The sequence below is a fragment of the Amyelois transitella genome, chromosome W (assembly GCF_032362555.1).
Source record: "Amyelois transitella isolate CPQ chromosome W, ilAmyTran1.1, whole genome shotgun sequence".
In the NCBI taxonomy this organism is placed as follows: Eukaryota; Metazoa; Arthropoda; class Insecta; order Lepidoptera; family Pyralidae; genus Amyelois; species Amyelois transitella.
In genome coordinates this window covers 9,854,959-9,867,619 of record NC_083536.1, presented here as the reverse complement: position 1 = coordinate 9,867,619, position 12,661 = coordinate 9,854,959, and the positions used below count along the sequence as shown (strand labels likewise).

Here is a 12,661-nt window from a genome sequence, read left to right as displayed (position 1 = left end):
TACTATATGCGCAAGTGTATCTGTGTGCAGTGATAGATTTGTAGGATTTGATATTAATAAGAAATATAAGTAAAAATAGTACGTACTCGTAACTGCGCTGCGATAGATTATAAACTTTTGTAGTGAAATTGTTGGAACGTATAGCTGCATGCAATAACTTAAATGACAAATAAAAAGTAGTAGGTAGTAATGAACATAAGATATGCAAAAAATTTTAATAGAAACATTGAGTGAAGATAACAAAGGGGAAAATACTGACTCATAACGTACATCAAAATATCCATATATGCATCGTGAATTAGTGCAGGTTTGAAACGGGATTTTAGTTAAGTCAACCGTATGATAACAAATATAGGGTGACATTTAAAACAACTGCATCCTTTTAAACATAGACTATACCCATGCTTCTGAGCCGTTTGAGCCTATTTTTATTTAAATTAAACATCATCATTTTCACATTTAAAAAACCCTCAAAAACTACGTCACACGCTTTATTAAAGACCAATACTACAAAAAGAAATTAAAACTAAACATGTAAAAAAATGTCTGAAAAATAAATTATTTTTCTAGTATCAAGATCAAGTAAAGTACAGAGTTGTCGAGATCGCTCAGCTGAATGAATTGTGTCGTTGACCTCTGAATCTTACGCGTCGCTTTTCCGCCGGCCGGGGTGATATGACGTATTTAGGATCATGGATTTTGATACTTTTTTTTTTCGTGCTTTCTGAAATATGTATGTACCGATATTTTTCTTTTAACGTTTTTAAATATTCTTTAGATGAGTACACTTAACAGTTAAATTTATGCAGTTGAATTAAAAGTCATCCTGTATAGTCTTTATTTAAAAACACGGTCCAGATCAGAGTCTGTACGGATATGATGACGAGGGGCCTCGGTCCCCACATGCTGACGAGCGTATATCTTGCCGTCGCGAGTCCATACAAAACGCCTGTTGTGTTGTTGTTTTAATTTTCTTGCCTTCTGAAAAAGGACACGATTTATGCGTGTCAGACGCTCGTTGACATAGAACTGGGGCCCAGGAGCCCAACGCCCTCGGTGGTCGCACCGCGCCGCACTCTCGCCGCCTACAGCAGCTGGTCTCACACCGCACGCCGCGTCAACCGCACCACGATCAGTCGCGGTCTCCCTCCAGCGGATCCTTCAAATCCTGTGGCTCGCCCTACCCTCACCGCACTAACTAGGTCTTGTACGCTGAGTGTTACTCCAAGTTTTTGTCCCAGTGTTGTGACTATATGTAACACATTCTCCCCCTTTTCTTCGGGTACCTTCTTGATCTCTGTCGTTGATTTTAGCCTTTAACTGAGAAATTGTTTCCAATAAAGTGCCCTCTGTTCCGACGCTAAAACCGGAATCTATCTTTCGCTCAATGGAATCCACTCGGTTACTAAGGCTATCCATACGTTTATCGCAGTCGTCTACTCTTGCTATAAGTCTAGACATACTGTCAGAGACACTACGTATCTCCACACGCACGCCACTCAGCTCCTCACGAAATTCTTCTCTCATGCGCCTGATTTCGGAAACCAAAGTTTGCACTGTTACCACCTCAATCGTATCATCCAGGGCCGTGCAGTCGAGAACTTGCTGGCTATCGCAGCACGACATGTCCATGTCCACAGCAGTTTTTGTGGGTCCCCGGTGCATATTAACATTTTCGTGGCCTCCGCGTACGGGGGTATTCGTGTTGTCGCATTTAGGTTTACCACTAATGCATTCAACACACTTCCATCTATTCTTGTGGTCTGGAGTCGTTGCATTAATTAAAGAATCGACTTTCAGACACCCCAGAGCACAACAGATCGTAATTCTTCTTGCATAAACAGCAGCACAAATATCTACGATCTTGGATAGCATTCCGGCAACCATCGCATGTCCTCGCTACGTTGTGTTTTGACGACATTGTGGATTGGGCACTAACTCTTATAGCAATAAGATGCAAAATTGAACCGTCACAGATAGTAGGCACAGTAATCTCGCGTCAGCTGATTGGCCGTCGAACTGTTCAATGACCCGCACTATATTTATTATGTTAGAACGATTGCTTGGATCAAAAAATTTTGAAATACGATTGATCACTTTAAAATGGTATACTTTTTACACTTATTGGGCACAAATTTTCACAGTACTGTTATTATAAACAATGAGCAATGACTTAAACGTCTTGCGCGCGGAAATACCCGAAGCGGACCTCTCTTATATCATGTACTAAACAGACTTGCAGGTACAAAACGTTACGTATGTAAATAATATACTTATTAAGATTATCCAATATTGAATTTAAATAAAACAGTAAGTGTCAAAGCAAAAATACGACATTTTCTGAGTACCTGCACATAATCCGTTTATGTGATTTGTATTTTATTGCAGGTATAATATAGCTTGAGACAATACTCTGTGTTTTGTGAAGAATGCGAAGAGTCTGAAGGACTGGATATAATATGCCCACGGCGGCGCTTAGCACGTTTACTGCCAAGACCTAATTTTTCTTCGATAAATTTTAATTTTTAAGTGTTAAAATCTCTTCAAACCATGACATTGGCAGAATCACCGAAAAGAAAGAAGTGTTAAAATTCAAAATTCAAAAATTTTTATTCATTACTATAGGATACTATATATCGCTTAATAATTGTCAAAACGTATGGTTTAACAACATTGGTTGACGTCAAATAAATTACTTAAAAACTAAGTTTACTGCCGCTTCCATGGCGTTAGTGCAAAAGAAGCGGTAACAAACTGCACTGCAGCATTTTCTTCAACAACGTCAACTTCACAATATTAATTTAACTTGGAATAGAATGTGGACGAGAGAATACATTGTTCAGATTTATATATTTATGAGTTTTAATATTGAAAAAAAAAAATATATGTATATGTATATATATATATAATGATATGAATTTGGTGAAATAATAATTTGATGTGTTGCTCTAAAAAGAGAAATTTATTATTGAAAAGTAGAACGCAAGACAAAACACTAAAACAAAACAACTTAAAAGTAATATTCTTACCTAAAAAGAGAAACGACATATAATGCAATTATTTCACTCTTAAATAACAAAATATAGAACTTATTTATTTTAACTAATTTATTTATGATATTTTGTAATTCAATTTTATAGTTTTGAGAATATTTGAATTATTTTTACCGGTTTATCAATTGACAGTGACATACCTATGTCATTAATATTCTAAAATCCTATGATGAACCAAAGAGTTCATCATATCTGATGAACCAAAGAGTTCATTACATATATTTTATGGATTGCCAATTTTAAAAAGATTTATGTACAGAGTGTACTGAATTTTGATTTAAGTTCAAATCAAAGTACAATTAATTACGAGGTTCCTGTGCCAAGCTCGAGCCAGATGTTTTTATCATTAAGGTAATCATCAGTTCGATAATAAGCCTTCTCACAAGGTACTTTCGTTTGTTTGTATTTGTTTGTAATATCTTTATTGCATAGAAATTTACACAGTAACAAGAAAAAAGTACAAAGTTATAAAATAAACAAATCACTAGCAATGGCGGACTTATCCCATAAAGGGATCTCTTCCAGTCAACCGGCAAAACAATAAAGGAACTAGATAATTCAGTAAAAAGCAGCAAGTCACTGTGTTTTTAGCAACAATATAATAATATACTAACAGAAATACATATAATAGTCATATAGCTATCCAATAAATATATATGTATAAACTTATTAATAAATAAACATACATAAACTAAGATAAATTGCCTGACGTTCGATCTAGGTGCTCAACTGGACAGGAACTTAAATACATTATTTTTAAATATGTTGAGGGTCTGTGCTTTTTTAGTGTCCAAGGGGAGAGAATTCCAAAGCTTTGCAGCCTTTACGGAGAAAGATTTAGAGTAGGAATGGGAAGAGTGTAAAGGAACACATAGAAGAAGTTTATTGTAGGATCTTAGACGATTGTCCGGTTCGCGAAAAGAGAATTTTTCGTGAAGATACGAGGGGAAAGATCGATTGAAAAGAACATTAAAGAGCAGAGAAAGAATATGGAGATTTCGGCGAGCTCTGATAGGCAACCAGTTCAGTTGATCACGAAATTTCGAAATATGATCGTATTTCCGGAGACCGAAAATATATCTTATACAAACATTTTGTAAACGGTCGAGTTTATTGAGAAGTTCTTCAGACGGATCCAAATAGACTATGTCAGCGTAATCAAGATGAGGTAGCAAGAGTGAGCTAGCCAACATAATTTTAGTTTTAAGAGGCAAGAAGTTTTGAAGTCGTTTCAAGGCGTGTAGTGAGTAGAAAATCTTTCGACTTACGTCATTGATTTGAGGGGCCCACGATAAAGTCTGATCAAATATGATACCCAAATTTTTTACTTTATTAGTAAAAGGGATAATTTCACCATTGAGTGAAATGTTGGGTACCAAGGATAAATTTAATCTACTAATAAAATGAGGGCTACCGATAATAATTGCTTGAGATTTGTTCGCGTTTATCGTAAGTCCAAAATTCCGAGCCCAATTCGCAATTGAAATAAGGTCTGCGTTGATAACGCCGACAGCATTGTGGAATTCATCAAGTGGGGCAGCTGCATAAATTTGGAGATCATCAGCGTAAAGATGAAAAGAGGAGGATAATAGGGCCGTTATTCCATCTATAAAAATAGAAAAAAGTATGGGAGAAAGAACTCCTCCTTGTGGTACACCAGCAGCGAGCCCACACCAATCAGAACTAATCTGGTTGGCGTAAACTTTCTGATGGCGACCCTGAAGATAGGAGCGGAACCACAGAAGACAAGATGAAGAAACTTTTAAAGAACCCAGAACAGCCAGCAGGATATCAAAATCGACTGAGTTGAAAGCATTAGAAAAGTCTAGGAGAACTAGGGCTGTGAGGCTCTTATTATCAATGTTTAAACGCAAGTCCTCCGTAATTTTTAGGAGAGCTGTGGTTGTACTATGGCTAAAACCAGATTGGTAAGGACTCAGCAATCTATCCCTTATCAAGTGACTAGAGAATTGCCGCTGAACATGGTGTTCTAGGATTTTAGATAACAGTGGTAAGTAGATGTTTATTGGGAATTCTGGGACACTTTTGTGTCCCAGAATTCCCAATAAACAAAATTCGATTCATTCTAAACACAAAACATTAGTCGAATGCACTCACCTGACTCCGTTATAAAATTGATAAGAATCACCACCCGCGAGCTCGTGGAAAGATCACACACCGAACACACTTTTTACACATGATTCATTCTAACCATCAAACATTATTTTGTTGTGCTTTCCTGATTCCTGTTTTACCAACAAGATTTTACATTTTAAATTATTAAACGTGTTTATTCGTTAAACCTAAATTCATTTCGCTCAAATTCGTTGAGTACTGCAGACGAGTTTAAGCACATGCTAATAACTAGAAATGAAATTTGTGAAACAAAAAGACTCACTAAAATTAGATTGTATTTGTCCTGCTTCATCACAAGAACCAAAACGACACGGAAACCTTCTGCCGAACACAATACGTTGTATCGTTTGTGGTCCATCAAATTGTGGAAAAACCAACTTAGTAATAAGTTTATTGTTACATACAGATGGTCCACGATTTTGTAACTTATATGTTTATTCAAAACTAGCTTTTGCCCGCGGCTTCGCCTGCGTTAATTTCGCTTCCATAAAAAGATTGCTTAGATTAAGAGCCTTGCATTGACATAAACTAATATTATGCAAAAAAATAGATGTGCCTACGTGAGTGCGTGTTTGAGGATGCTATTCAATCATGCAAATTCAACTGGATAGATTTTGATGAAACTTACGTACACGGGAAGAATAATGCCTGGAATAGTTTTTATTTTTCCTACAAAAGCAAAGTCCCGGGGGCGCAGCTGTTAAAAAACGAATAAATTCTAAAGACAAAAAAATGTAAGTATAATAATGGAAAGTTAAAGTATCTCTTTGTATACAACATTTGCTGTCTTGCCCATTGGAGACATCACAAATAAACTGTCACAGCTGGTGACCCGCGAGCAAGCGACGTAGAGCTGTCCGTGGGAGAAGCAATTCGTCCTGAGGTCGACTCCGGCTGCTCCAAGACTTTGCGATTTGTTAATTGTCATCGCGAAACATATAGCCACTGGAAACTGTACACGCTTAAATTGAAATGGAAAGTTGTTGGGAATGAGGGGAATGCGCGGTATAAAAACAATTTCACCAGCTGCACAACCAGTAAGAATTTTAGCTTCTGTAATATTGTTATGAAGCGACACCACTTTAAGGCGAGTCCCATTACAACGTTTCGGCGGCGTTAAGTTGCGTAGCAACATAATTGGAATGCCTACTTTTAGTGCAATTGTATGCGCGGGCAGTCCAGATGCCGAAAGTGAATTAAGGAACTCTACCGGATAAGTTGTAGTATCGGTACTATTTAAAACTGTATTTATGGATTGGTATATAATTTTCATATTACGTGTTAGACTTAATTTCCTAACCTGAGGCCAGAGTATGGATCGTTTGAGACATGCGCTTACTTCATCAGCTCTAGTACCTCGGCTTATTACGGGTAGAGTCTGGCGGAAATCACCACAAAATAATACAGTGGTACCACCCATAATGCGATTCCCTGTTATTTTCTCCAAATAAGTAAATGTCTTAACCATGGAAACTAAATCAATGAAAAACGAATTTTTAATTAATTAAAAAATTTGCCAGCGGCTACAATCGCGTTATTTCTTAAATTCTCATGTGGCGCCATCTCGTATCGGGTGGTCAAAAAATAAATATCTAAACCACGGGAACTAAATCAATGGTGAAACGGTAAGTACTGACGTTGCTATATGTGTGTTATTCCTGCTAATCTTGAGGAACATGGCAACCGTCGCCGATGCGGGGTTAGTCAAACTACCTACATAAATAAATCTTCTCATACATAAAAAAAAATCTTCTTAAAGATGTGGTGAAACAGTAAGTACTGGCGGAACTAAAATTACTTAATTAAAACTTAATTAATAAAAAATTTTGCCGGCGGCTACAATCGTGTTATTTCTTAAATTCTCATGGGGCGCCATCTCGTATCGGGTGGTCAAAAAATAAATACCTAAACCACGGGAACTAAATCAATAAACAAAGCATAATGAATTAAATCAATAAAATGCTATTTTTTTAATCATCATCATCATCATCATAATAAATATAAGAATTAATTATTTATAGTGCCGTGTGGTTCCCGGCACCAACACAAAAAAGAATAGGACCACTCCAGCTCTTTTCCATGGATGTCGTAAAAGGCGACTAAGGGATAGGCTTACAAACTTGGGATTCTTTTTTAGGCGTTGGGTTAGCAACCTGTCACTATTTGAATCTCAACTCTATCATTAAGCCAAATAGCTGAACGTGGCCATTCAGCCTTTTTAAGACTGTTGGCTCTGTCTACCCCGCAAGGGATATAGACGTGACCATATGTATGTATGTATGTATAATTATTTATAGTTTTTTATATCGATTTAAATCAAAAATGACGAAGTTCCATACAAACTTGCACCCCCTATTTCATCCCCTTGGGATAGAATTTCAGGATAAAAAGTAGCCTATATTCTAATCCAGGTTACTAACTATATCTGTGCCGAATTTCGTTCAGATCCGTTCGGTAGATTTTGCGTGATGCGCGTACAAACATACAGACAGACAGACGGACAGACAGACAGACAAAAATTCTAAAAAAAATTGTTTTGGCTTCTATTGACCCTAAAAAGACCCCTTATAATTTTTTTTCTTAAATATCTTCAATGTACAGACAAAGTTGAGTTACAGTTTTATTATATGTATGGATTTTTATATCAAGCAAAATACTTATTTTTAGAGAAAGTTATGAACATGGTTTCTGGTACAACCTTTCATAAATACAATCACAATTGTGAAATTTTGAGTCCTCACGAAGCGCTACCTGATTCAATTATAATATTTGATGATGTAGCTTGCGAAAATCAGAACAGCATTAGAGATTATTTTGCTATGGGTCGACATAAGAAAATTGATTGTTTTTATATTAATCAAACATATACAAAAATACCTAAACAACTAGTGAGAGACAATTCCAATTTGATTGTATTATTTAAACAAGATGATATTAATTTGAAACATGTTTATGATGAGCATGTAGGGTCTGATATGTCATGGAATCAATTTCGTGAAATGTGTTCAAAAGTTTGGAAAAAGCCTTTTAATTATCTTGTTATTAATAAGGATTGTGATAAAAACAAAGGATGTTATAGGTCAGCATTTGACACTTTTATAGTTCTAGATTAACATACTTAATACAATGTAGTGATAATGAAAGGTCACTTTAAAGTGTGATCTGCGACTGAACACAATATCAAGCAGTAAAATGGAAAAAACATTTAAAAAACAAATAGTAAAGTCAGCAGCAGCTGTTAAAAGAAAAGTGGGGATGATTAACGATACAAAAAACGTAAATAATATGGCACTGGAGAAAATTTTCAAACCTATTGTTGATCCCCTTAATTTGATAGCCAATAAAAATAATGAAAAATGGGTTGAGAATGAAAATAATTACATTCCCTCTGTTGGGAAAAAATGTAAAAATGAAAGTACATCGTCTTATTCATCCAATGAAGAATCGAATGACACTGTTTCTGAAAGCGACTTTCCTAATAATTACAACAAAACTTTAATTTCCACACCTTCTGAAGATCATAATGTCAGTGAAGGTTCGTTCAAATCTATTGCGTCTTCTCCAGATAATCGTCAAACTTTGTCGTGGTCTACATCATCAGAAGTAATGGATGCTATACCTTTTGGAGTAAGACATGAGCGGGGAAAACTAATGCTTGGCAATATTCGTGTTTTCGATAATGATAACATTCTGAAAATAGGAACTCGAATTTTAAAGAAGACAGATGGTTTAAGAGAGTTACTATTTAAAAGGAAACCTGATCTAGAAAAAGTCAGAGAGGAGGACTTGCAAAATTATAAATTGTTACTAATTGATACTAATGCACATCGACGTAATTATGAGTCATCTAAACCTATAAACAGTAACAAAGGTTTTAAATACATTAATGTCATTAAGCCTTTATTTAAATTCTCAAAAAATTTGACTTCAAGTGTAGAAAGTCTCCCTCAAGGAAAAGGTATTCCACTTCTGAAAAAAGTAAAAAAATATACTGATTATGTTTATTGGGATGATCCCAACGAACTGGTAGAACGATTAAAATTGTTGTTAGGATCACGAGCGGCTGGCAATAGTGGTGTAGATAATGAAATTATTGCAGTCATAGAAGAATTACGAGAAGCTGGAATTATAAATATAGAACATAAACAGCTATCGCCACAGAAAATGACCAGTATAATTCGAGATCTCTAATCATCTAGACAGCAATGAATGTAGATAAGTTCGGTCATCACGTCCATAAACGTTTGCGATTATTGGAATTTATCGACACTTTAAACGATACATTGGTGAAAACTGATGCTGGACACTATGATTTGAAAACATCTAAATTAAAAGGTCTTTCATCTCCAAATGAAGCCGATGAAGCAGTGAACAAAGCATACGTCGATAATATACTACAAGAGTTAAGAAAAGAAATAAGAGTGGTTAATGATAATATACAAGTATATTTAAAAAAATTGGAAAAAGCTACATCAGACCGTTTGTCAAAATCGTTTTATACAAAACAAGAAATAGATAATTTGATTGAACTTAAATTGAACCAACACAATGAGCAAAAAAAACATAGTGGATGAAATTCATAAAGCAGCAAGAAGAAATTTTCCTCGTCGATTTACAATTATAAAAGGAATAGACGACTTATGGCAAGCTGATCTTATGGATTTTCAGAAATATTCTTATTTTAACAAAGGATATAAATATGTTTTAGTTGTAATAGATACTTTTACAAAATATGTGTGGACATATCCTATAAAATCAAAAAACAAAAAATGTGTGACAAAAGCAATGTTTGAAATTGTATCTCGTTCAAAACGAAAACCTATAAATTTACAAACTGATTTAGGCAAAGAATTTTATAATGATGCTTTTAATAATAATAAAGTGAGCGTCATAATAAATATCTTCATTTCAAGAATATCTATGAAGAAGGGAAGAGGTATTTTAAATAACGTCATCAATAATTTACCTTTCGAACTACATATTCCTGGATATCAGTTTTGTGGACCAGGTACTAAACTTCAAAAACGATTATTAAGAGGTGAGCGAGGTATAAATAAATTGGATGAAGCTTGTATGTACCACGATATTGCATACAATAATAAGGATTTAAACATTCGACATAAAGCAGATTTAGACCTTTTGAATATGGCTAAGAAAAGAATAAAATCGAAGAGTGCTGGAAAAGGAGAAAAATTGGCTTCATGGATTGTAAAAAATGCAATGAAAGCAAAACTCAAAGCTGGCGCTGGAGTTCGTTCATTTATGAAAGTAGTGAAAAATATACAATCTAAGCTTAAAAATATTAAATCAAAGGACAAGCGTTCAACTATAAACTTTGCATATGCAACCGCAAAAAGACTATTTTCTAAAAATAACGGATCACGTACACGTTTACCACGATGTATACCCATTCCTAAATGCGGAGGCTTTTTACCGCTCATTCCCATCTTTGCCGGTCTGTCAGCTTTAGGTTCACTTGCTGGTGGCGCGGCAGGTATAGCAAAGGCTGTTAATGATTACAAAGTAGCTCAGAAAAACTTTGAAGAGTCTAAACGACATAACAAGATGATGGAATCTGTTGCTTTAGGAAAGGCCTTGTATATAAACCATATAAAAAGGGAGCAGGATTATATCTAAGTCCTTCAAAAAACTGAAAAAGCGGCTACCCAGACGAGCACTAACCAATTTAGATATAATGGAACATGCTATTGATATTCCTTACTTTCGCGGAGTGTATATGAGAGATACTCTTCCTCGGAAACCAAAAAAAATTGAGTGTGCTATATTAAATTTAGATAGTTCTGACAATCCTGGAACACATTGGGTAGCCTACGTTAAATATATTAATTACTGTGAATATTTTGATAGTTTTGGTGATTTAAAACCACCATTGGAACTAGTAAATTATTTAAGTCCTTTAACTATAAATTATAATTATTTGCAATATCAATCTTATGGTACTATAAACTGTGGACACCTTTGTTTAAAGTTTTTAAAAGAATTTTGGAAACATCATTTGTATAAATAATATAATAAAAATATATTTGTATCAGTATAATAATGTCTTTCACTGTGTCAATAACAGGCAGAGGAGAATTTTTAACAACTAACTATTCCCCTACATTACAACTGAATGGAGAGTACGAATGTGGGCTTTTGTATTTTTCTACATTTAATTCTATACCTAACATAGACGCAAAAAATAACAAATTTTACTATGGAAAAGATGAAGTTATTGAAATTCCTGAAGGATCGTATGAGTTTCAAGATATTTGTGATTATCTGAAAAGTAACATAAAGAATGCAGCGTTGAAATTGGGTTGTAATAATAATACGTTAAAAACAAGAATTTTTTGTTCCAAAGATGTACACTTTAATAAAAATAATTCAATCGGAAAAATATTAGGATTTAATAGAGAATCAATCAAAGCTAATATAAGTACTGAATCTCAGCATCCTGTCAGCATTTTAGCAACAACTATCATACGCATCGAATGTGATGTTATCAGCGGATCATTTGTAAACGGAAAAGCAAGCCATATTATTTATGAATTTGTGCCTAACGTACCCCCTGGTTACAGAATTATTGAAATACCTAAGAATTTAATTTACTTTCCTGTCAATCAGAGCTCAATAAATTCACTCAAAATAAGGTTGTTAGACTCAGAAAATAAGCAAATTAACTTACGCGGTGAAGAAGTACAGTTGTATTTGCACTTTAAACCAAAATGTTAAATTTTCATAAAAACACCTTCACTCCTATTAAAAGACTCAGTCCTAAAGGATCACCTCACAAAGAAACATCGCTGCGATTTAAAAAAAAACTAACAAAAAAAAAATAAAGACTTTTTAAGGCTACTAGGTTTGTTAATATGAACATCCATACATATAATAAAACTGTAACTGAAATTTGTCTGTACATTGAAGATATTTAAGAAAAAAAAATATAAGGGGTCTTTCTAGGGTCAATAGAAGTCAAAACAATTTTTTTTAGAATTTTTGTCTGTCTGTCTGTCTGTCTGTCTGTCCGTCTGTCTGTCTGTATGTTTGTACGCGCATCACGCAAAATCTACCGAACGGATTTGAACGAAATTCGGCACAGATATAGCTATTAACCTGGATTAGAATATAGGCTACTTTTTATCCTGAAATTCTATCCCAAGGGGATGAATTAGGGGGTGCAAGTTTGTATGGAACATCGTCATTTTTGAATCGATATAAAAAGCTATAAATAATTAATTATCATATTTATAATGATGATTAAAAAAATAGCATTTTATTGATTTAATTCATTATGCTTTGTTTTTTGATTAAGTTCCCGTGGTTTAGACATTTATTTTTTTCCCCACCCGATACGAGATGGCGCCTCATGAGAATTTAAGAAATAACACGATTGTAGCCGTTGGCAAAATTTTCAATTTATTAGAAATTCTTTTTTTCATTGATTTAGTTTCGCCAGTACTTACCGTTTC

At 34.5% G+C, this 12,661-nt stretch overlaps 1 protein-coding gene across 1 annotated transcript; it reads left to right on the top strand.

The window, feature by feature from the left end:
* Positions 1–8,381: 8,381 nt before the first annotated feature.
* On the top strand, positions 8,382–9,380 carry LOC132904314 (uncharacterized). Its single transcript, XM_060954242.1, has one exon. The coding sequence runs from the start codon at positions 8,382–8,384 to the stop codon at positions 9,378–9,380; it is 999 nt and encodes a 332-aa protein (XP_060810225.1).
* Positions 9,381–12,661: the final 3,281 nt, after the last annotated feature.